The sequence below is a fragment of the Balaenoptera musculus genome, chromosome 14 (genome assembly GCF_009873245.2).
Source record: "Balaenoptera musculus isolate JJ_BM4_2016_0621 chromosome 14, mBalMus1.pri.v3, whole genome shotgun sequence".
NCBI classification, from domain to species: domain Eukaryota; kingdom Metazoa; phylum Chordata; class Mammalia; order Artiodactyla; family Balaenopteridae; genus Balaenoptera; species Balaenoptera musculus.
Window position 1 is genome coordinate 90082841 of NC_045798.1, and position 24224 is coordinate 90107064.

Consider the following 24224-nt stretch of genomic DNA (forward strand, 5'->3'; position numbering starts at 1 on the left):
CTGGATCCGCGAGCAGTTTATTGAATTAAAGCCACCCTGACAGAATCACCAGTGCTCCCACACATGGCATGTAAGTCACCCCTGCAACCGGTAATGTTTTAATTTGGAGGCAATGACTGCTACAGACATCTCCTTTCATTTTTTAAAAATAAACGTTTTCAAAGCATCTTGCAGGCCAGAGAACTAAGCAGGATCCTCAAACATTCAGGAGTTTTTGAGGAAAACTCAGGAGGAGGAAACGGCTCCACACACCTTCCACTGGCCACGGCAGATGCTGCAGCTTTGGCACCAGCCCCAGGACCGTGGACACTACAGAGCCACCCCTCTGCCTGGGGGAAGGGAAAGCGCCTGCGGGAGCCGAGTGGAAGCATCTAGACGTTTGCCCTGCGGGGCCCGGAGTTGGAGCAGGGCCGCTGGGCACGGCTGAGATGCTTGTGTAAACCGAAGGGGGACCAATGCCAGACCAGCAGCCCCACCACCACCAGGCACAGCGGATGCGGAGGGCTGCACGGGAGGAGGGGGCGGCAGGGATGCCCTGCTCAGCATGGGGGCACCTGCCTTGCTGTCCCCTGCCCTGACCCGCAGGCATCTCCAAGCCTGGAAGACAGACACCTAAGGCCGTATCTGCAAGCACACGAGTCCCAGAGGAAAGGGATGCCGGTGCGGTAGCCCCCTGTGGGGACGGCCGGTGGGTCTGCCCGGCCCCAGACCCGGGCCCTCGGCCTTCCCAGGCGGCCCTGGGGGCTGCTGCACCTGCCGTGCCCCAGCACCCACAGAGAACCCAGGCCCCGCTCCCAACACCCCGGGGCTCACACTGGCTGGAGCCCGGCTGGAGACGGTGGGTCCACAGCAGCCCGCCCAGGAGGGGCCGGCAGAGCAGCAAGGCCGCTGGGGGCCCTGGAAAGGTACCTACCTAGGGTTTTGCAACCAGAGCCCTGTGATGCTTCGGTACCTCATCCCCACGTGTCCCGGGCCCGACCCTGCCGTGAGTCACCCACAGCCAGTCTGAGGCTGCGGGCTCCGTGGGCTGGGACCCGGGCTCTCCTGGTGCCGTTTCTCACTGCTGCCCCCCGTCTCACCCATCTTGGGGCTCCCCAGCCCAGCTGCAGGCTCCCTCGGCCCCATCAGCCACGTCGAGGCCACGGGGGCTGAGATGTGGAGGTTTCCTGAGGTCCTCGGTCCTGCAGGGCCCAGGGTGGCCTCCTCCTGGTATGTGAACATGACCCAGGCTCCAGCCAGCAGTATTTTGAGCCAAAGTGGGAGAGGAGACCTGCTTTTCCGTCACCTTGAGAACAGCAGGCGCCCAGCCTGGGGGGAAAACCTGCTCACATGAGTCCTGGGTAACAGAGCACAACGTCGGCACCCAGGCCCCCATCACCCCCCGAGAGCCACAGAAGCTGAGCAAGACCCCAATGGCTGGGACCCTGTCTCGGGGCCGCAGCACCCACCTGCCCCACTCGGGGAGGACAGGTGGCCGGGCCGGAGCCCACGGCCCGTGGTCCCGCATCCTCATCCTCCCGGCTGCCTCAGAGGGCCTTGGCGCTGGCGGGATGCGCCGCGTGGGGGGCCGGCTTCAGGGGGTGGCGGGTGAACACGTAGGCCTGCCCCAGGATGGCCAGGTCCACCACCACCTGCAGCAGCCCGCACACGGAGAACTGCAGGGGCGCGCCGTTCAGCAGGAAGTAGGCCGTCTTGAAGGTGTCGCCGCTCGTCCACATGAGGACCATCTTGATGCTGTGGAGAGAGGAACGGTGGTCAGGGCTCACAGACCATGGTTCAGGGGTCACAACCCTGGGGTCAGGGCTCACAGACCACGGTTCAGGGGTCACAACCCTGGGGTCAGGGGCCAAAATCTAGGGGTCAGGGGACATAACCCAGTGGTCAAGGGTCATAATCCAGGGGCCAGGGGACATAGCCCAGGGGTCAGGGGGACATGCCAGGCCTCGGCCCACCCTCCCGTCCCTCCAGTCCTGGCCATGACGCCACCATGTGCACGGCTGCAGGGACAGGAAGGCCCTTCGGCAGGAGCAGCCTCAGCTCTCCAGAGCAGGGGAGTGGCCGGCACAGGGGCCGAGCCTACACGGCCTCACAAACGTCCCATCCTTCCTGGCTGCAGGCACATCAGGTGTGTGTCCCTCGGGAGACATGCTGTGGCCTCAGACGGGAGAGGGAAGACCGCCACCTCCTCACGCCGCGTCCCACAGGCTGACCCTGCAGCACGAGAACTGGCCTGGGAGGGGCGGCCCTCTGCCCCACACACCTGCACCCAGGGGTGCTGAGAAGGAAACCAGAGGCTGCCGGGCAAAGCAGGGTGATGCGGGCTTCTCCCAGGAACCCCCCCGGCCCGGCCCCTCACTCAAAAGACAGCCTGAGGGCGGTTCCATTCCTGGTCATTGGTGCCGCTCCCAAAGTCTCAGATCGGTCCGTGTGGCACAGAGCGGCCCCGTGTCATCTATCGCTCACGTCTGCACACACCTCTCCACACACAGCATCTAATGCCTGGCTTGCCAGGTAACAGGCATCAGCACCATCGTGTTTTCCTGCATAAAGTGTTTAAATCAGACCCACTTCCGCAGCAGGCGCACACTACGTGGCTCACTAAGCCAGACCACGGTTTGAGGGGGGGGCTGCCTGTCATAGGGAGGAGGTGAGGACCCTCAGGGACAGGATGACACCAGGCTGGGAGCCGTCTGTGCCACAGGCAGGGCGGGCACTTTGCGCCCCTGAGGTGGCCCCGGTTCGCCGCAGAGCTGGGAGGCCTCCGACCCCAGGTCAGCTCTTATCAGTAAAACCAGGCGAGGAGCCCGTGGCCCAGTGCAGGGATGTCCACGTCCCCTGCTCTGCCCACCGGAGGGTCAGCCCGACCGCGCAGAACCGGGACAGGAAGGGGACAGCTCCCCTGACCTGCACCCACAGCGGCTGGAGGCTTCCATGGTCCTCAATCAGGAGAATGACTCAGGGCTCGGGGAGGCCCAGAAGGCTGGTTCCCGTCGACCCCGCAGCCGGCCCACCCGTCTCAACAGCCCAGTGCGTCTCACTTGGCCTGTCATGTTGACTCACATGGCGTTTAAAGACTTTTGTTTTTAATTAGCTGATAACTAACTCTGCATTTAAAAATCCAGGTTATTATATATCATCAGTCCTTTTTCTCTGGCTTTCAACATTTATTTGACTTTGGTTTTTAGCAGTTTGTGGTGTAATGCATGTTTGGGACTTGCTGAATATCTTAAATCTGTATGTTGATCTTGCATCAAATTTGGGAAGTTTTCAGCCATTATTTCTTCAACATTCTTTTCTGCGCCACTCTTTCCCCTCTCCTGTGGTCTCAGGTGACACAAATGTTAGATTTCATGGTGCTGTCCCTGAGTCTATTCTCTTTTTTTCCCCCGATTTTTTTTCTGTTGTTCAGAATGGATGACTTACATTGATCTTCAAGTTCATTAATTCGTCCTCTGTCATCACCATTCTACTACTGAACTACTGAAGTATAGTTTTTATTTAGCTACTGTATTTTTCAATTTAAATTTTTCTAGTTGGCTTTTCTTAGAGCTTTTATTTCTCTCCTGAGATGGTCTGTCTTTGCGTTCATTTCAAGAGTGTCTGCTATTGCTCCTTAGAGCTCAGTTATACTAGTGACTTTAAAATCGGATAATTCCAGTATCTGTGTCACCTTAGCTGACTGTCTTTCGATTCTTTGTTGTCTGTTGATTGTCTTTTCTTTTGAGAGTTGTTGACATTTTCCTACTCTTCATGGTGAGTAATTTTGGTTTATATCCTAGACGTTTTTAACATTATGTAAGGAGACTCTGTCTTGCTTCAATCCTGTGGAGAAGGTCGTTTTTTATGTTCTACCAGGGAACTGACACGGTTAAGTTCAAGCTGCAAGTTCTGGCTGGTTTTCAGGGGCTACGGCTCAATTTCAGTTCAGTTTTCAAAACCACTGCGGCGCTATTCGTATCTGCACTGTGTGGGCAGCCCTCGGTGGCCAGGCTGGGACTTGGGTGGTGGTCTGCCCCACAGGTCCTGGAGGAGAGCCCTTCCTGCTCCTCAGACCAGGCAGAGCGGCTTCTCTCGGAGCTTTCTACCCAGCACACCGTTCCGGACTTGGGGCTGTGCTGGAGTCCCAGGCTGGAAGATGTGAAAAAACAAAACACCTCATGTCATTCATACTTCCTCCCCGCAATCCATCTGCTCCAGCACCCAGGCTGCTCCGTCCGTCCCGTCCAGATTTGTAGCTGCACCCAAGGGGAAAGACGGGCCCTTCACGGAAAAGATCTGAGATTAGTAGCATTCCATCACTGGCCACCCTGTGCCCCGTCCCGAGTTCTGCTGGCCTTCGCTGACTGGTCCCTGTGGGCACCTGACCTAGTAGACCCTGGACAACGGCTGAGGAGCAGCAGGGAGAATGCCTCGTTGCTGTCATCTCTTCTATGTGGCATCTGTCGCCGCAAAGTTGTGCCTCTCTCTCCGTCTGAATTCTGTCCTGCTCTGGTGCACCAACTCGGAATTTTAGAGTTAAGTGGCAGTGTGACAAATGGCCTGTAGGTGACTCTGCATCACGGCCCAGGGACACAGGGGACTGGACAGGGGCCGCCCACGGCGGCGCGGGTCAACCTGCACACGTGGAACCCCGGGGGGATTGCAGAGGCCGGGCGGGAGGGAGATGCACACGACACGGTGGAGAAACGCACCAGAGCGACAGCTGTGGCGGGAGCGGTGTGCGCCGGGGACTGGGCACCAGGAGGCTGCGGGCACCTGGGCAGACCGGAGCCAAGATCCACCCATCCGAGCTACAGAGATGCCCGGCCTGCCAGCGAGGCTGCCCACAGCTTTCCACAGCTCGGAGCACTTCCATTTCAAAGGAAAACCCACACCCACAGAGCAAGCATTTCAAGGAGACGCTCCGACAAGCAACCGCTATTTCTGCAAAAGGCCGTAAAGACAGGAAGAGAACCAACGAGTCATAAATGAGTCTAGTTCCATTTTACAGAATTGGGAGCTGAGGCACAGTCTCCCCCAGAGATACCCGAACTTAACAGGAGACCCAAAGACCCTCCCTCCAAAAACAAACAACACGGGGTGGCCTGTGCGGCCCCTGTCATGGAGGAGAAGCTGAGACACAGAGAAGTCGGGTGGCTCGCCCAAGGGCACACAGCGAGTGCCTCGCACTGTGGGAAGGGCTGGGGAGGGGGCGGCAGGAGGCACAGCTGGAGCCTGTCCCGGGCTGGTGTCCCTCTGGGCCCTGAAGGCACAGGTGCACCTTCACCCCGGCAAGTGGAGACGTGAGGTCATCGCAGAGAGCTGGGCCCTGCCTGACGCACACGAACATTTTTAGCTGCCCAGGCGCCTCCCCGGCCCCGGCCCCGCAGTCGGCTCTTGCCCCGGGGGCAGGAATCCGACAGGCCCCACCACCAGCCCCACGTGTCGAGGGCTCGGGGCAAATATTAATCAAGCTGCTCCCGGCCCGTCTGAGCAGAAGACCAGTGCCAGCCTGAGCGATGTGAGCCCTCGTGCAGGGTGCTCTGGACATACAAGCTCGTGCCTCGCACCCTCTGGTCACCCCAGACCCTGCGGTGCCCTGTGGACGTGTGCCGAGCCCAGGCCCATTCTCCCCACACGGGTGTTAGGTCATCCTTTACCCTCAACAGCTATCGGGCGGGGCGAGCCCCAAGGCTTGGCTACCACCGGCCAGCAGGCCAGGGACGTCCTCGTGGACACCACATCCGGAACTCGCCTGCTGCGCACGGCTGGGTCTCCAGGAAGACCCCTCCTCGAGCGAGGGCTCAGCCGGCCCAGGGCTCCGATGATGCCGGGGGCACAGGGCTCAGAGAACCTGGCAGAAGCCGGTCTGGGTGGGAGGAGAGACTGTCCCCAGGCTGCATTCCTCCAGCTCAGGGGGCGCCTGGAAGCTGGATTCCTTTCTCTAGGTCCCTCCTCACTCTGGTCCCCACCCCAGCTGCTGCCTCAAGTGCCTGGCCCTCCCCGCCCTCCTGCTATTTTAATCCGGGCTCCCGTTACCTCATTCTTGGCTCCAGCATTTTTCCTCCCAAAGTGAGCAGGCAGATGACTCTTCCTAAAATACCTCTCACCTCATCCTCGCCCCATCCGGCCGTCCAGAAAGCCTCCGCCCAGCCAGGGGCCGCGAGGTGAGCGCCTCACCCCTGCGCCTACCCCGGCCCCGCCAGCAGCCCACACACCTCCCCGGCCCGGGCCACACCTACCCTCCTGTCCGCCTCTCCAGAGCTCCCCAAAATTCAAACCCTACCCGGAAAACATCCCACAGGAGTAGGTCTTTGTGACCGTGGGTCACAAGAAACAATGGTTTCTTGGGTGTGACATCCAAAGCATAGCAATTTTTTTAAAAGATACATTGGACTTCATCAAAGTCAAATCTTTTGTGCTGCAGTGTGAAAAGACAGCATACAATGGGAGAAGATATTTGCAAATCACATATCTGGTAAGAATAGTTAAAGATCTCTACAACTCAATAATAAAAGACAAATAACCAAATTTTTAAATGGGGAAAGAATCTGGATAGACCTTTCTCTAAAGAAGACGCACAAATGGCCAATAATCACAGGAAAAGGTGTTTGATATCATTAGTCACCAGAGAAACAAATCAAAAGCCACAGGAGCTCCCACTTCACACCCACGAGGATGGCTACAATCAAGAGGTCAGATGGTAACGAGCGTTGGTGAGGGTGTGGAAAAGCCAGAACCCCCGAACACCCCTGGTGGGAACGGAAAATGGTGCAGCCACCAACTCAGCAATTCCACTGCTAGGTGTATTCCAAGACAAAGGAAGACGTATGTCCACACAGAAACTGGTACACAAATGTTCACAGAAGCGCTGTTCACAACAGCCAGAAAGACGGCGAACCCAAATGTCTACCAGCTGAAAAAGAAATAAACAAAACTCCATCTGTCCGTACACTGAAATACTATTCGACCTTAGAAAAGATGGACGCTGACAGATCGTACGTGGACGGACCTTGGGAACCTTGTGCAGAGTGAAAGCAGCAAAGGACCTCGTATCCTCTGATTCCATTTACATGACGTGCCCAGAGCAGACAGAGCCGCAGAGACAGAAAGCAGACCAGTGGTTGCCCAGGCCTGGCAGCGAGGGTGGGGGAAATGGGGAGTACTAATGGGTATGAGACTGCTTTCTGGGTGACGAAAATGTCCTAAAATTAGATTGTGGTGATGGCTGCACAACTCTGTGAAAGTCCTAAAATCCACTGAATTGTGTACTTTAAATGGCGATGGTGTGATAGGTTACATCTCAATGAAGTTTTTTTTTTTTTTAAAGTTCCAGGGCTTCTGCTGAATTCTAATTCCAGCCCTCCTCGTCCATCGACTGGACCCTGGGTGTGGCGTGTGCGCACGTGTGCAGGGGTGTGTGGCGTGTGCGTGCGTGTACTGTGGCGGAGAGGCATGTGTGGGAGCCCACACGTGCGCTGTTACCACGTGCATCATGCATGGCATTCTCCATTCACACCACTGTGGGCTTATTACGTGTCAAGGACGACAGAGGAAGACGAGTAGGGGGCTGAGAAGTGACATACGTGTGGCCCCCGGGGGAGACGCCGCCCTGATTCCCGAGCAGCCAAGGCTCCAGGCGCCCCGCTCCAGGTTCAAGGGCAACGCCGGAGCCGGAGCAGGTGGACACTTCCCGGACGCTGCCTGTCAAGGCAGGAAGTGTCCCCGCTGGGACAAGGCAGCGGGCGGGGCGGCCCCAGCTGCTGCGGCGCCTCGGCATCCCCACCACACCGTGGCGGCCACACACACACACACACATGCACCTGCACACACACACGCACGCGCGCACACGCGACCTCCTCTCGCGGCCCCTGCTCGTCCCCGGGCTTCCCGCCTGCCCCTCCCCCTCCTCGATCGTAACCGGTTCCACGGCTGGTTTTCCCCCACGCTGGCCTCCTCTTCCCGTCCCAGCCGCCCCCAGGCTCTCCAGTAATTACTTGTCGGGGAACATCTTCGAATCCAGCAAAACGCGGAGGAAGGAGGAGGAACTTCACTCACAGTCGGCCTCTTAGGGCCGCTGCACTAATTAGTAACATGAGTCAAAAGCTGCAGCACTTTCTATTACTGGTTCAGAAGCAACAGTCACTTAACATTTTGTAAAGGGAAATCATCAAGTATCTCTTGCATTTCCTCCAAGAAATGTACGTGTGTGAAAATGTGTGTGCATGTGTGTGTGTGAGCATATATGTGCACGTGGTCTGTGTGTGCATGTTTGAGAATCTGCGTTTGGGAGTGTGTGGGAGTGTGTGCGTGTGAGCGTGTGCACACGTGTGAGTTGCGTGTGTTTGAGTGTGCACACACCTGTGTGCGTGGGCTCACACCCTCTGAACGCGTCCATGGGTAGGCCCTTCCAAGCAGGTCCGCAGGAGACGAAGTTGGTCCTCCAATAGGACCTCACAGCCCCTTCCCTTCTTACGCCTCCTGACGGTCTTCTGTCTGAAGCAAGCTGAGGCTGAGTGTCCCGCAGCAGATCTGTGGTGGCCTTGACCACAGGGCTTTGAGAATCCCAAGTCCCAGTGGGTCCAGGGCTTCTCCATCATAGAGAAGGTCGGGGGATGAAGCAGCCCTCCCGGCGGGCTCCCTGAGGATGCTGGGTCAGGCCACGCAGAGCGGCTGCCGGGAAGTGGGGACGAGACGGGCCAACCTCAGGAGGCTCCTGTGTCCATGCCGAGGGGGGCTGACCACGCAGCCGGCCGGGGGGTCCCGTGCCAGGGCAAGTTCTGGGCTGAACCCAGGCTGAACCGACCCCGCTAAGTGCACACAGGGAGCCCCAGCCTCTCTCTTCCAGGCTGGGAGGTGGAAGGCGGGAGGGGAGCTTCCCTCAAGGCCCCACCCTCCTCGCTCCGCCCAGGAGCCCGAGACCCGCCCCGTAGGAATCAGGCTACAACGTGACGGGCTGGACGCTCGTGGGGGGGGGGGGGGGGACCACGCTCGCCACGGCTCAGGCTCCAGCAGACATCCAGACTCCCGAACACACGGGTGGCATCGTGCTGGCCCTGGGGACGAGGGAAGGGTCAGGCGCAGGTCAGACCAGCCCGGCCTGCACAGGGACACCTAGGAGTCTCACTTTCAGGATCGTGGAGTCGGATTTATTGACCTTTGACAGCCAAGCTGTTCTGGGTGCTGGGGACACTTCACTGAGCAAGGAAAGAAGGCCCCCGCCCTGGGGCCAAAGTGACAACCGAGACAGACGGACCTTGGCAGGGATGGAGCAGAGACGGGGGTGGGGTTGAGGGAAGACCCAGTAGAGGGACACGCGGAGGCCCAGGTGCCCGTGAGCTGGGCTGGGAGAAGCCGACGCCGGCGTTGCACTGTTTACACACCTGCTTCAGGTTTAATCCATCACTGCGTGAAAATTCCTTTACCTTAGAGTTTCGCTTACACAGGCTTCTTCGAAGAAGCACAGATTTTACAGGAAACAAAACTGTAACGAGGCTCCAGCCCTGCACTCACTCTCTCTCCCAGCACTCGGTCTGTGCTCACCGCTAAGAAAAAGGGTGTTGGCCCTTTAAATACACACAGAGCAGGGTCACCTCTTTGTTAACTCCAGCTGAGCAGAGAACCTGTGACCCTCCCATCCCCTCCGGTCACCTGCAGGGCCCGCCCCCCCCCACACCAGGTGCAGAGGGCAGGACGGCCCAGCTGGCCCCCAGCGGCCCGGCCCTGCAGATCCACCCACGGAGCCCTGCCTGGGCATCCTGCGGCTCAGTGGACACGACAGCAACACTGAACAGGCCCCTAACCTAATTACACCTCCACCCAGAGCCCGTCTCCGAGGCGGCAGGGGCCACGATTAGGTTAGTCTTCTTAACAAGGATAAGCGGGCTCCTGAGAGGACCCCGCGCTCCAAGCTGATTGAACTAGCGGCCCGTGTCCGTGACACAGACTGGCCCCCTCCGCTGGCTCCGGGCCCTGCTCAGGCCCTGCCGGTTGGCATGGAGCGGGTCTTCGTCCCCGCGCGGCCGGGCCTTCTCGCCAGACCTGCTTGCGGCACTGACCACAGTCTCCTTCCCTTCCCTTCCGCCTTTGCCTTCTGTCTCCTTTACCCAGTGCCGCCGGGCAGGCGGGTGGTCTGTGGGGGGGAGGGGCCCTGGGGGAGAGGGGCTGCGGTCACCAAAGGCTGACGACCACACGCATCCTTTACGCCCTGAAGTCAGAATCTCAGGAGCATGTGCTCCACCCGGCCCTCACACAGTTCCCCGGGCTTCCTCTTTTCAGGTCAAACGCCCCAGGTGCCAGGGCCTTCTGCACATCCTGTCACTCCCGAGGTCACCCCGAGACCTAAGTGGGACGGCCACGCCCACGGCTGCGCTTCTGCAGAGCAGCACAGACCTCCATGGTCCGGCCTGGCGTCTTTCCAACACCGCCTTTGCTGTATGAGCCATTGCAGCCCCACCAGGGACACAATTCCCAGAAAGGAGAAGAAAGGTGCCTTCTGCACCTTTCGCTGTTGTGCACAAATTCTCCAAGAATTAGCCCGATCAGCTAGGTACCCACACTGGTAAATCTTCCACATTCGTACCTGCTTCCCCAAGTGTTCTCCTATTTCCCAAAAGTGATTTAGAGAATCGACTATTTTAGTCCTTCATGAGTTCATTCAATAAATATTTACTGAACTGAACTGCTGTAATTTTCCAAGCACGTTGTCAGATGCTGGGGAAAGAAATAAACGGGATACAGTCCTTGCCTTCAAGGCCGTCAGTCAAGTAGATGAGCTGGGCAAATTAAAACAGCACATCACTGCCAGATGGCAAGGATGTTTCCGGAGAAACACGGAGACAGTGGTCAAATAAAAGGAGGTTTAGAAGGTCAGCCTAAAAGGCAGCTGCAGTCATGTGTCCCGTACCCAAGATAAGAGTATCGCACACAAAAACAAAGGGTTAGTTAAAATCAGGTGTGACACAAACTTCAGCTTCTTGGAAGACAGAATCGTCTCCCTGTTCCTCCCCTATACACCCTGGACATTACACAGAAACACCAGACTCTCAAAGGTGGGGAGAAGGCCACAGAAACCCCAGACTTGGAGCTGGAGAAGCAGGAAATGCCAAAAGGCCCCAAGAAGAGGCTGCTCTCTGTGCAAAAGACCAGGAAGGGCGCAGCCTGGCGAAATAGGCAACTTTTAGCCAATAACTGCTCTACTCTAGACAAACATAACAGAAAAAAAGGCAGCCCCACCACCACCCGTCATAGCAGAAGAGGGTGGAAATCCTAGACTTTTACTCCTGCCAGGCGTCCCAATCCCACCGCCAGGGTAGTGTCAAGAAAGCCAGCTAAAACCAAAGTTCTAAGTAAGACCCAGAGTCTTATAAATAAAATGGAAATGTCCAGGTTTAAACTGGAAATCATCTGTCATATCAAGAACCAGGAAGATCTCAAACAGAATTAAAAAAAGACAGTGTTTAGATGCCAAAACTGTGAGAAAAAGCAAAGATTTTCAAACAGCCACTTTAAAACTGCTTCAATGAGCAATTATGAATATGCTTGAAACAAATGAAAAGAGAGTCTCAGCAAAGAAACAAAAAGCTTCACAAAAGAAACATATGTAAAGAAGAACCAAATGTAAGTTTTACTGTATTGAAAAATACAATAACCAAAAGGAATAACCAAAGTGAATGGGCTCTCAGAGCACAGTGGCTGGAACACTGGAAAGAACCAGTGAATCATAACAAAAAAAGAAATGACCTTAACAGAAGAATCATAGCAAATGACCTAACATTCCACATCATCAGAGTCCTAGAGAAGAGGGGTAAAGGGCAGGACTGAAAAAGTACTCAAAGACATAACAGCTGAAAACTTCCCCAAATTAGCAGGAAATACAACCCTAGGGATTCAAGAAGCTGAGTGAATCCCAAACAGGACAGATCCACACCAAGACACACGTCACAGTCAAACTTCTGAAAACTAAAGACAAAAAAAAAAAAAAAAATCTCAAAGGCAGCTAGAGCAAAATAACACCTTTCTTATAGGGGAAAACAAAAATCACAGTGGGTTTCTCATCAGAAGCCACAGAGGCCAGAAGGAAGTGGCACATTTTTCAAGGGCTAAAAGAAATGAACTATCAACCTAGAATTCTGTATCAGCAAAAATATCCTTCAGAGATGAAAGGGATATCAAGACATTCTCAGGTGAAGGAAAAGTAAAAAAATCTGCCACCACCTGAAATACCCTTAAAGGCTAGTTACAGGAGTTTCTCAAAACAGGAAAAAAAAAACAAAAACAAAAACAAAAACAAGAAAAGAAGGAATCTTGGAATAGCAGGAAGGAAGAAAGAATATCATAAGCAAAAATAAGGGTAAACACAATAGACATTCCTATTCCTCTTCAGTTTTGTGCATTATGTTGATTGAAGCAAAAATTATTATCTGATGTGGTTCTAAATATGAATAGAGGAAATATTTAAGAAAATTGTAAGTGGAGGGAAACATTATGTATATAAAATATACCACATTAAAAATATCATAAAGGGAGGTAAAGTTTCTACACTTCACTAAAAAAATCTATACAAAGAGATACCCACTCAAAAACACTATAGATAAATACTCATTAAACAGTAACTCCCCATTCTCCCCTCTTCCTAGCCCCTGGCAACCACCATTCTACTTTCTGTCTATGAATTCGATGACCCTAAGTCCCTCATATAAGTGGAACCATACAGTATTTTTCCTGTTGTGACTGGCTTATCTCACTGAGCATCATGTCCTCAAGATTCCATGAAGTAGCCTGTGTCAGAATTTCCTTCCTGTTAAGACTGAATAATATTCCATTGTATGGACAGACCACATTGTGCTTATCTATTCATCCACTGATGGACACTTGGGTTGCTTCCATGTTTTATCTGTTATGAGTAATGCTGTTATGTTATGAACATGGGTATACAATCTCTCTTCAAGACCCTGCTTTCAATTCTCTTGGTTATATGCCCAGAAGTAGAATTGCTGGGTCACATTGTAATTCTATTTTTAATATTTTGAGGAAATGGCATGCTGCTTTCCACAACAGCTGTACCATTTTGCATTCCCACCAACAGAACACAAGAATTCCAATTTTTGCACATCCTTACCAACACTTGCTATTCTCTGTTTTTCTGACAGTCACCATCCAAACGGGTGAGAGGTGGCCATCTCACCGTAGTTTTCATTGTACAGGTCTTCCACCTCCTTGGCTAAGTTAATTCCTAAGCATTTTATGCTTTTTGATGTTCTCATAAATGGAACTGTGCCTGAGGGAGGCAGGGAGTGCCTGCGACCTGCTCTTGGTGGTGCTAAGGGGGAGGAAGCTGCCGCGTCGTTTCCTACATTAAAGGGCTTGAAGCTTCGGCCTTCTGGAGACATCTGTGGACCCCGCCTCCCGTCCGTGGCCCGCAGTGAGCTGCTTCACGGAGGGTCTCGGCTTCCCCTCACCTGTTGCACAGGAACACACCTGCTTGCACATCAAGAGGTCAGAAGACCAGCGTCCTAACCCGGAACTGCTCTTGAGCTGGCAGCTTCCCAGCAGAACTGAAAGTGAAGCAGCAGATTTGCGCCCGGGTCCCCGCCGCGCCCCTACCTCATGCCCTCCGTGGACCGGTGGCGGTGGTTGCGGCAGAGCTGAGGCACGCCCAGCATGGCCTCGGTCAGCACGGCCAGGAAGCCCAGGCTCTCCACGAAGAGGGCCGAGTCGAGGGACAGGTAGGTGACGCAGCCCGCCACGCCGCTGAAGGCCAGGACACACTGCACGTAGTCCCCGAAGCGGCTCCAGCGCCAGAAGTGCCGGGGCTCGAGGTCTAGGGCAAAGGGAGAGAGACGTGAACCAGGTGGGGAGGCCAAGGTCAGTGTGGGGAGGCCGGGACCGAGTGGGGAGGTCAAGGTCAGTGTGGGGAGGACGGGACCGAGTGGGGAGGTCAAGGCCAGTGTGGGGAGGACGGGACCGAGTGGGGAGGCCAAGGCCAGTGTGGGGAGGACGGGACCAAGTGGGGAGGCCAAGGTCAGTGAGAGGAGGACGGGACCGAGTGGGGAGGTCAAGGCCAGTGTGGGGAGGACGGGACCGAGTGAGCAGGCCAAGGCCAGTGTGGGGAGGACGGGACCAAGTGGGGAGGCCAAGGTCAGTGTGGGGAGGACGGGACCAAGTGGGGAGGTCAAGGTCAGTGTGGGGAGGACGGAACCGAGTGAGGAGGTCAAGGTCAGTGTGGGGAGGACAAGACCGAGTGGGGAGGCCAAGGTCAGTGTGGGGAGGACGGGACCGAGTGAGCAGGTCAAGGTCAGTGTGGGGAGGCCGGGACCAAGTGGGGAGGCCAAGGTCAGTGTGGGGAGGAGGGGACCGAGTGAGCAGGTCAAGGTCAGTGTGGGGAGGCCGGGACCAAGTGGGGAGGCCAAGGTCAGTGTGGGGAGGACGGGACCAAGTGGGGAGGCCAAGGTCAGTGAGAGGAGGACGGGACCGAGTGAGGACGTCAAGGCCAGTGAGAGGAGGATGGGACTGAGTGAGGAGGCCAAGGTCAGTGTGGGGAGGACATAAACTGTGGGCTCCATCTGCCTCCATTATGGCATTTCTGAAGGAGCCTTGATATAGGTATTAGCTCCACATAAAAGACATTAAAATCCTTAAATTCTTCCTAAAATAGTCTGATAGTTAGTGTACTGCGGGCTAGTACCAGAGCCTCTGGAACCTCTCTCCATTCCTTCCCTCTACAACTTTGGATTAATTTTGTTTCTCCATTTCCTCAGATGTAATAGAGGAACAACAGTCCCTACCTCCTAGGGTTGTTTCATTGGTTAAATGAGTTAATCTTATGAATCTCAAAAGTACCCAGCCCATAATAAAGGCCCAGTGAAAGTGTACGATATCACCACACGCTTAGCTGATACGATGTTATTGTTTGCTGCATAGACGTGTCCTACCGAAACCAAATTCACAAGCACTCAAACAAATGAGCAGTTCACATGAGGTTCCTGGGCACTGGCAGAGACACGCGGGGGTCCTGGGCACAGAGGTGGTGGCCGGGAAGGTCAGGGAATGGGGATAAACACAGAGGGAGTCGGGGAGGGCGCGATGTGCCGAGCCTGACCCGGTCCTTAGACTGGTCGGGTCCAGAGCCCGGCGCCCCTTCGGGGAAAGGCCCAGCAAGGGCTGCCGGCATGGGCGAGGCCACCAGGAGTCGGCCGTCCAGGGGGCCGGGAGGTGCCATGGGGCAGGGTCCAGGCTGTACCACACGCCCTGTCCCCCACATCCAGGTCCCCCGCTGCCTCACCCCATGTGAGGACACTGCGGGCATCGGAGCTGGGAAGGGGGAGGGCCGGCAGGGGTGCCAGAGGCGGAATGGACACGGCCTGCGGCTCTGAGGTCCCCTCCCCGAGGACCTCAGGGTCCTGAGTCTGCCTGCTCCCTGAGAAGCCCCAGCTGCAGTGTGTGGGCCTGAGTGGGGGGGGCAGGACACGGAGCAGGGGGCCCACGCACAGGCCTCGCAGACAGAGGGCCCGAGAGGGTGTGGCAGGGGAGGACTCGCAGGCCTGCCGAGTTAGGTCCTGTCTCTGTGCCCAAGGAGCGGGGAGAACACGGTCAGGGCTGAGAGCTCGGGCAGGACAGGGACGGCTGAGGACACCAGGTGAGTGTGTGGGGACTTCAGAAAGCTGGGCCTGTGGTCAATCGATCGGAAGCCTTTCTATTTTAGGTTCTCAGGGAGCAAGTCAGTTGGCAAATGGCTACCAGAAAATCCTTGTCAAAAAGTTTCTGAGAAGAGACTGAGGTTGGGCCCCTACCTTCATGTACAAAAATCAACTCAAAATGGACCAAAGACTAAACATACTAGATAAAACTAGAAAACTCTTAGAAGAAAATACAGGGAGAAAGCGTCATGACACTGAATTTGTTAGTGATTTGTTAGATATACCAAAAGCACAGGCAACAAATGAAAAAATAGATAAATTGGACTACGTCAAAATTTTAAACTTCTGGGCTTCCCTGGTGGCACAGTGGTTAAGAATCCGCCTGCCAGTGCAGGGCACACGGGTTCAAGCCCTGGTCGGGGAAGATCCCACATGCGGCGGAGCAACTAAGCCCGCGCGCCGCAACTGCTGACCCTGCGCTCTAGAGCCTGGGAGCCACAACTACTGAGGTTCGCGCGCCTAGAGCCCGTGCTCCGCAGCAGGAGAAGCCACCGCAATGAGAAACCCGCACGCAATGAGAAACCCGCACAACCGCAATGTAAAGTAGTCCCCCCTCCGAGGGGCGAAGAAACAAAGACCCAATGCAGTCAAAAATAAATTAATAAATTTAAAAAAAAAAAAAAAAAAAAAAAAATTTTAAACTTCTGTGCTTCTAGGGAAAAAGCTCCTTCATATGGCGTCTTGGCAACGATTTTTTGGATATGATTCCAAAAGCACAAGCAACAAAAGCAAAAATAAACAAGTGGAATTACATCAAACTAAAAAGCTTCCGCAACTCAGAGATATAAAGAACAAACTAGTAGTTATGGGGGGTGGGGGGGGGTCCAATACAGGGGTGGGAGGGTGCAAGGTACAAACTACTGGGTGTAAGATCAGCTACAAGGATGTACTGTACAACACAGGGAATATAGCCAATACTTTGTAAATGGAGTGCAACCTTTAAAGATCGAATGAAAAAAGAAACAAAGAAAAAGCTTCTGCAGAGCAGAAGAAACATTCAGCAGCATAAAAAGGCAACCTATCCAATGGGAGGAAATATTTACTATCTTCTAAGGGGTTAATATCCAAAATATATACAGAACCAGACAACTCAACATCAAAAAACAAACAACCCAATTAAAAATGGACAGAATGGGACTTCCCTGGTGGCGCAGTCGTTGGGAATCTGCCTGCCAGTGCAGGGGACACGGGTTTGAGCCCTGGTCCGGGAAGATCCCACATGCCGCGGAGCAACGAAGCCCGTGCGCCACAACTACCGAGCCTGCACTCTAGAGCCCGCGAGCCACAACTACTGAGCCCGAGAGCCACAACTACTGAGCCCGCGCGCCTAGAGCCCGTGCTCGGCAACAAGAGAAGCCACCGCAATGAGAAGACTGCCCACTGCAACGAAGAGTAGCCCCCGCTCGCCACAACTAGAGAGAGCCCGCGTGCAGCAACAGAGACCCCACACAGCCAAAAATAAATAAATGAATGAATAAATTTATTAAAAAATAAAAAAATAAAAACGAAAAGTGGGCAGAGGAGTTGAATAAACGTTTTTCCAAAGAAGACATACAAGTGGCCGACAGGTACATGAAAAGATGCCCAACATCACTAATCATCAGGGAAATGCAAATCAAAACCATAATGAGATGTCACCTCACACCTGTCAGAACGGTCATCATCAAAAAGACAAGAAATAACAAGTGTTGGCGAGGAGGTGGGAAGAGGGAGCCCGTGCGCTGCTGGTGGGGATGTAAATTGGTGCAGCCGCTGCGGAAAACAGGACGGCAGTTTCTCAACAAAGTAAACACAGAATTACTGTATGATCCAGCAATTCCGCTTCCGGGCACACACCCAAAAGAACTGAAAACAGGTACTCGAACAGGTATTTGTACACCCAGTCCTGAGGCTACAGGACGTCAGCGTGAGCTTGGACAGAAGAATGGTGCCCAGAGAGGAGCCGCGCCAGAGTCACGGCATCTCTGCCCGCCCCCCACCCCCAGGGAGGGTCAGGCCTGGGGCTTCACCTTGGCTCCAGGGAGGCCGCAGGGGGCCCGCGTGGCCACCTCCGACTTCTTGCTAGTTCTCTCAGGCCATCCCGGGCCCCTGGTCTGCTGGTCCACATCCCGCTGCGTCACAGGCGGGTTTGCAAAGCCGTTGTAGCCAAAAAACCATCCACACAAATGCCAGAAACAGGGCACAGAGAAGGTCGAGGTCACCCCACGGGCACTCAGTGGGGCCAGCATCCTGCCAAGCCCCCCGCTCCGCTGACGCTGAGGACAGGGCCCCTCCCTGCGCTCACCATGACGGACTCACAGGAGGCACATGAGGACCAAAAGTGGGGTCAAGACGAGGGGGGACGGCGTCCGTGGGAGCGCGGAGGGGCCGGGAGCCCAGCTGCCGCCTCCGGGGAGCTCGGTTACATGGCTGCCATTTGCCAAAGCACATGACTGTATTAAGTCTGCCGAGTGATCTGCCTTTACACACGAAAACACAAAGTTGCATTTTATGTAATTAAGCTCATCTGTGGCAGATAACACAGCCTCTTGGATACATTTTTAAAGAATTCCTTTTGAAAGCAAGGACTACGTACAGGCACATGAGGCTCGCCCGCTCTCCGCCCCCAGCACGACGGCCGGATCGGCCTCCTCCCATCAGCGTGGCACCAGCCAGGGGACCCTGGGCGGGCGAGCCAGGCCGGGCTGGGAGGCAACGCGGGCCGGCAGGACGCACAGCGCGCGCCAGCTCCCGGGACTCGACGCTCAGGAAACCGCCCCCTCCGGAGGATTAGGTGCCAACAATTCACTTCGAGAACCCAGGAGACACGGCCCTTTTCACCGCGACTCACTGTGATGACCTGTGGAAATGCGCGTAATTCCTGCCCTTCAGGTTTATACAACTTCAACCACGTGGGTCAGAGTCCAGCAGCAGCGCTCGGGCATCACAGCTGTCACGTTCTCATCCGACAGCCCCTCACCCGAGCGTCCGCTGCTGTGGTGGCGACGAGGGTCTGGGCTGCGCACCACAACCACTGCAGTCGCTGGGACGTGTCCCTTCAGTAAACCCGACCTGAGACCAGCATCCGCCTTCTGCAGCCGAAGTGCTGTCCCTGCGCGAGGACCACACTCGGAAGCAGCCGGCAGCCCGGGCGAGTGGGCGAGAGAAGCAGGCGGGTGCAGAGGCGTGCCGGGGGGAGGGGAGGGGACGTGAGGGCGGCCCAGCAGCGCCACCGGGCCCCGCGTCCGAGTGCGGGGGCTTCGAAACACAAAGTCGTGCAGCTTGCTCACAGCTCTATGCTCGGGAACAGGTGGGACCAAATAAGCACGTTCTGCATGAGTCACGCAAGGCGTCTCCTCAAAAGGCCCAAATAACTGTAACAGGCACCCTCACCAATAAGCACGAATTCCGAACGAGGTGTAAAGCTGCCCAATTCAACGCTCGTTTGGCAAACAGCACTGTGCCGCCTCAGAGAACAAGATCCAAGAGGTCGGTGCCTCCAAGGCCACTGCTGCACAGCGACCGCCGCACGCCCTCCGGGGGGTGAGGACAAAGCTCCCTGAGAACGGGAAAGGGCAGGAGGAAGTGTGACTCGGAGGAGGTGGGATAGGAGCTGGTCATCGGGGCAGAGAGGGCCTGTCATGATCAATGCCCACCTCCCAGAAGTCTGTCTCTGCCTGTGTCACAGGCAGGGGAATCGTCTCTTCCAGGAGCTGGGCTGACCACTGTTTCTGAAGTTCCAGGAAAACGTGCCAGCACCAGGGAGCACCTGGCCCTTTACAAGATGATACAGCAGTGAATTGCCAGAGGAAGCAAAAAGAACCCTCACGTGCATTTTCACAATACTTATCACATATCTGAGACGAAAGAGGAAGGCAAAGTGTGACGAGCTCAAGAAGACGAGAGCTGGGCTTCCCTGGTGGCGCAGTGGTTGAGAATCTGCCTGCCAATGCAGGGGACATGGGTTCGAGCCCTGGTCCGGGAAGATCCCACATGCCACGGAGCAACTAAGCCCGTGCGCCACAGCTACTGAGCCTGTGCTCTAGAGCCCGCGAGCCACAACTACTGGGCCCACGTGCCACAACTACTGAAGCCCGTGTGCCTAGAGCCCATGCGCTGCAAAAGAGAAGCCACCGCAGTGAGAAGCCTGTGCACCGCAACGAAGAGTAGCCCCCGCTCGCCGCAACTAGAGAAAGCCCACGCGCAGCAACGAAGACCCAACGCGGCCAAAGATAAATAAAATTAATTAATTAATTAAAAAAAAAAAAGACGAGAGCCCCACAGATGACCAGCTGTGTTTCCATGGCAACAGCGTGACTCGATGCCCGTGGGCTTCAGATGCAGTCACTGGTCCTCTCTGTGGCCCAGCAACTGAACTGGAACGTCCAACCCCATCCAAGCCTGTCAACTCACTCAGCCTACAATGTTCACTGAAAATCAAGGCCCAGGGCCTTCCTAAAACATAGGCGCCGCTAAGCTGAGCGCACCCTAAGCCACCTCAATTCATGCACTTACCACAAACAGAGCCATCTAAGGAGGGCCCCCCAGAGCAGCAGGGGGACAGCTGGTGCCCCCAGTGGGGAGGGCATGGGGAGTCCCTGGGACACCCACAGTGGCCGCTCGCACCAGAGCAAAGGAGCGGAGGGGACAGCCCGCCACAGTCCCCACCGCCCTGAGAAGACAGATTAATCATCCTTCCACTCTGGCAAATTCCAGGCTGTAGGACAGGAACAAAAACCCGTACTAGCTGGGCATTTACACCAAAGCGGCTAGGGGTGCTCAGAAGAATACAAAGGCCGGAAAAGTGAAAACTGAGCTGCCACTTCTCTTTCCAGCCAAGATGGGGCAAAGGGGCCCCATTTACTCTCCCAAACAACCAAAACACGGTCAAAATATGTGGAGTTTCGGACCAAAAATGGGCAAAATATATCCTTGTAAGACCTTGGACATTGGGCAGTGAAGGACAGCAATCTCTGAGATGGGAAACAGGTGCGGTAAGCCCCAAACTGTCCCAGTTGTACCCTGAGAGTTCCCAGGACATGGGACAGGAAGTGGGACCCTCACAGCAGAGCCGGCAGACACCCTGAGTGAAGGAGCTGGTCTGGGAACGAGCAGGTGGAGTGTGCAGGTCTCGGGGCTGGAGGGAAGGCCGCATGGGGGCCGAGGGCCTGCAGAATGGCCCTCAAGGACTCGGCAGGGCCCCCACCAGCGAGGGAACCAAGAGGGTTCACATTAGCAGCCCTCACCCCAGCCAGCCTGGGAAACCTCAAAACACACGGGCGTTAGGCAGAGCACAGGGGCAACTTGCCCCAGCAGCAGGGAACAGTTAGCCCAGACTGGGCACTGCTTTGGTTCCACTGAACTAATCTTAAAAGCCGGATCTAAGAAGATCAAGCTGGGCCGTCCCTGGTGGTCCAGAGGTAAAGAACCTGCCTTACAGCGCAGGGGACGCACGTTCGATCCCTGGTCAGGGAACTAAGATCTCACACACCGAGGGGCAACTAAGCCCACGCGCCACAACTACTGAGCTCACCCGCCTCAACTAGAGCCCGTGAGCCGCAAACTACAGAGCCCACGCACTCTGGAACCCGTGCACCACAACTACAGAGCCCACAGGCCCTGGAGCCTGTGTGCCACAACTAGAGAAGAGAAAACCCACACGCCACAACTAAAGAGAAGCCCGTGCACCACAACGAAAGATCCCGCCTGCCTCAAAGAAGATCCTGCGTGCTGCAACTAAGACCAGATGCAGCCAAAAATAAACAAGATAAATAAATAAATAAATAAATAAATCTTAAAAAAAAAAAAGATCAAACTGTTTCCAAGTTACTTAACTGCACCCTAGAACAAAGCTCAAGAAAATTTATAGGCCCACAAAAATATCCATCACTCAGCAAAGTAAAATTCACAATGTCTGACATCCAATCAAAAATGACCACTGGGGGCTTCCCTGGTGGCGCAGTGGTTAAGAATCCACCTGCCAATGCAGGGGACACGGGTTCGAGCCCTGGTCCGGGAAGATCCCACATGCCGCAGAGCAACTAAGCCTGTGCACCACAACCACTGAGCCTGTGCTCTAGAGCCTGCGAGCCACAACTACTGAGCTCGCATGCCACAACTACTGAAGCCCACACGCCTAGAGCCCGTGCTCTGCTACAAGAGAAGCCACCGCAATGAGAAGCCCGCGCATCACAACGAAGAGTAGCCCCCGCTCGCTGCAACTAGAGAAAGCCCGTGTGCAGCAATGAAGACCCAATGCAGCCAAAAATAAAATAAATTAAATAAATCAATTTAAAAAAAAAGACCATTGGACACAGTAAATAAGTGGGTGAACATATATGATTTTTTTCTTACCATTTAAATCTTATTAATAGATAAGTGACTATTTAAACAAAATAAGAACAATGTAGCATGGGGCTTTAGCACATGTAAAGTCAACCGTATGACAATTACACTAAGGTAGGCAGGGGATAAACAAAAGTATGCTTTTCCCTAAGATCAAGAACAAAGTATGCTCACTCTTACCACTTCTAATCAACACTGTGCTGGAGTTTCTATCCAGAGCAACCAGGCAAAAAAAGAAAGAAAGAAAGAAAGAAAAGGCATCCAGGTGGGAAAGGAAGAAGTAAAACTATCCCTATTTGCAGATGACATGATCTTATTTATTAAGTATCTAAGGAACCCACTAAAATCCATTAGAATGAATAAATGAGTTCAGCAAGGTTGCAGGCTATCAGATCAATATACAAAAGTAAATTGCATTTCTACATACTAGCAATGAACAATCAGAAACTGAGATTTAATAAACAATACCATACATGATACCATAAAAAAATATGAAATACTTAGGGATAAATCTGACAATGTGCAAGATGGGCACACTGAAAACTACAAAACATTGCTGAGGGAAATGAAAGCAGACATAAGTGGAGAGCTACACGGTGTTTCCATGCTGGCGGTCTCAACACTGCTGTGCCGGGAGTCTCCAAGACCATCCCCAGGTCCGATGATCTATCAGGAGGACTCGCCCAGCACGTCTCCAGAGCCACAGCCATGATTATTATACCACAGGATATAAAGCAAAATCCACAAAGGGAAGGGCAGATGGGGTGGAGTCTGGAGGACTACAGGTGTGAGCTCCCAGGAGCCTCTCCCAGGACCCTCCCTCGGATGAGCTTGATTCCTCCAGCAACGGACGATGACCAGGGAAGCTCATTAAGGACTCGGTGCCCAGAGTTTTTACTGGGGGCTGGTCATGTAGACACCCTCTGCCTAGCACACACCAAAATCCCAGACTTCCAGAAGGAAAGCAGGTGTCCAGACCGTTGAAGCATAGAAAGCTCCTCTCATCAGTTCTGAGAATAATGGGAAGTATGCCAAACTCCAAGTTCCCAGACATCAGCCAGGGGCCAACTTGGCAAGCGGGCTTTTCTAAGGACAGCAGTCCCAGGCCTGCTGTGTTAACACTTTCTGCACAATCATAAAGACGTCAATTCTCCCCAAATTAATCTATAGATTCAAGATAATCCCAATCAAAATCCTACCATGCTTTTTGTAGAAAATGACAAACTGATTGTAAAATTCATATAGAAATGCAAAGCACGTAGAACAGAGAACAAAGTTGGAGGACTAACACTGCCTGATTCCGAGACTTAGTACCAAAAAGCTACAGCGATTAGGACAGTGTGGTGCTGGCCCAGAAATCGAGAAATACATCAGTGCGACAGAGCAGAGTTCAGAAATGGACCCCCCCACACACAGACAGCTGATTTCTGACAAAGATGCAGAGGTGATTTAGTGGGAAATAAAGACGGTCTTTGGACATCCATATGCAAAAACAATGAAGTTGGAGCCATACCTCACACCGTGAACAAAAATTAACTGACAGATAATTAGATCACAGATCTAAATGTAAAACCTAAAACTGCAAAACCACCAGGAAAAAAAAATAGGGAGAAACCTTTGTGCCCTTGAGTTTGACAAAGATGCCTTAAACCTGACACTAAAAGCACAACCGATAAAAGAACAAACTGATAAACTGGGCTTCATAAAAATTTACAACTTCTGCTTGTCAAAAGAAACCACTAAAAGAATGAAAAGACAAACCACAGACTGGGAGAAAATACTGCAAACCATGTATCTGATAAAAGGACCTGTATCCAAAACATTAAAAACTCAAAATTCAATAAGAACAATTTTTAAATTGACAGAAGATTTGGATACTTCACCAATGAAGATATAAGGATGACAAACAAGCACATGAAAAGATGCTCAACATCATTAGTGAAATGCAAATTAAGACAACAATGAAATGCCACCACATACCTATCTGAATGGCTAAAAATTTTAAAAAAAAAAGGTCCATACAAAGTATTGATGAGGATGCAAAGCAACTGGAATTCACACACTGCTGGTGGGAATGCAAAATGGTACAGAACTCTGGAAGACAGTGCAACAGTTTCTTAAAAAATTAAACATACACTTACCATAGGATCCAGCCCGTCCACTCCTAGGTATACACCCAAGAGAAAAGAAAGCATATGTTCATATAGAGACCTGTATGCAAGG

At 53.8% G+C, this 24224-nt stretch overlaps 1 protein-coding gene across 3 annotated transcripts in view; it reads right to left on the bottom strand.

The window, feature by feature from the left end:
• SLC66A2 (solute carrier family 66 member 2) overlaps positions 1–24224 on the bottom strand; it is a 48687-nt gene continuing 24463 nt past the window's right edge. For 2 of the 3 annotated variants that reach the window (XM_036823280.1, XM_036823279.1), the window contains 2 exons: positions 13585–13801; positions 1–1734 (listed from right to left, as the gene is read on the bottom strand). In XM_036823280.1, coding sequence (XP_036679175.1) covers positions 1527–1734; positions 13585–13801 — 425 coding nt within the window. In that variant the 3' untranslated portion in view covers positions 1–1526. The remainder of the gene's footprint in view (positions 1735–13584; positions 13802–24224) is intronic. The other variant, XM_036823281.1, reaches the window with a different exon arrangement.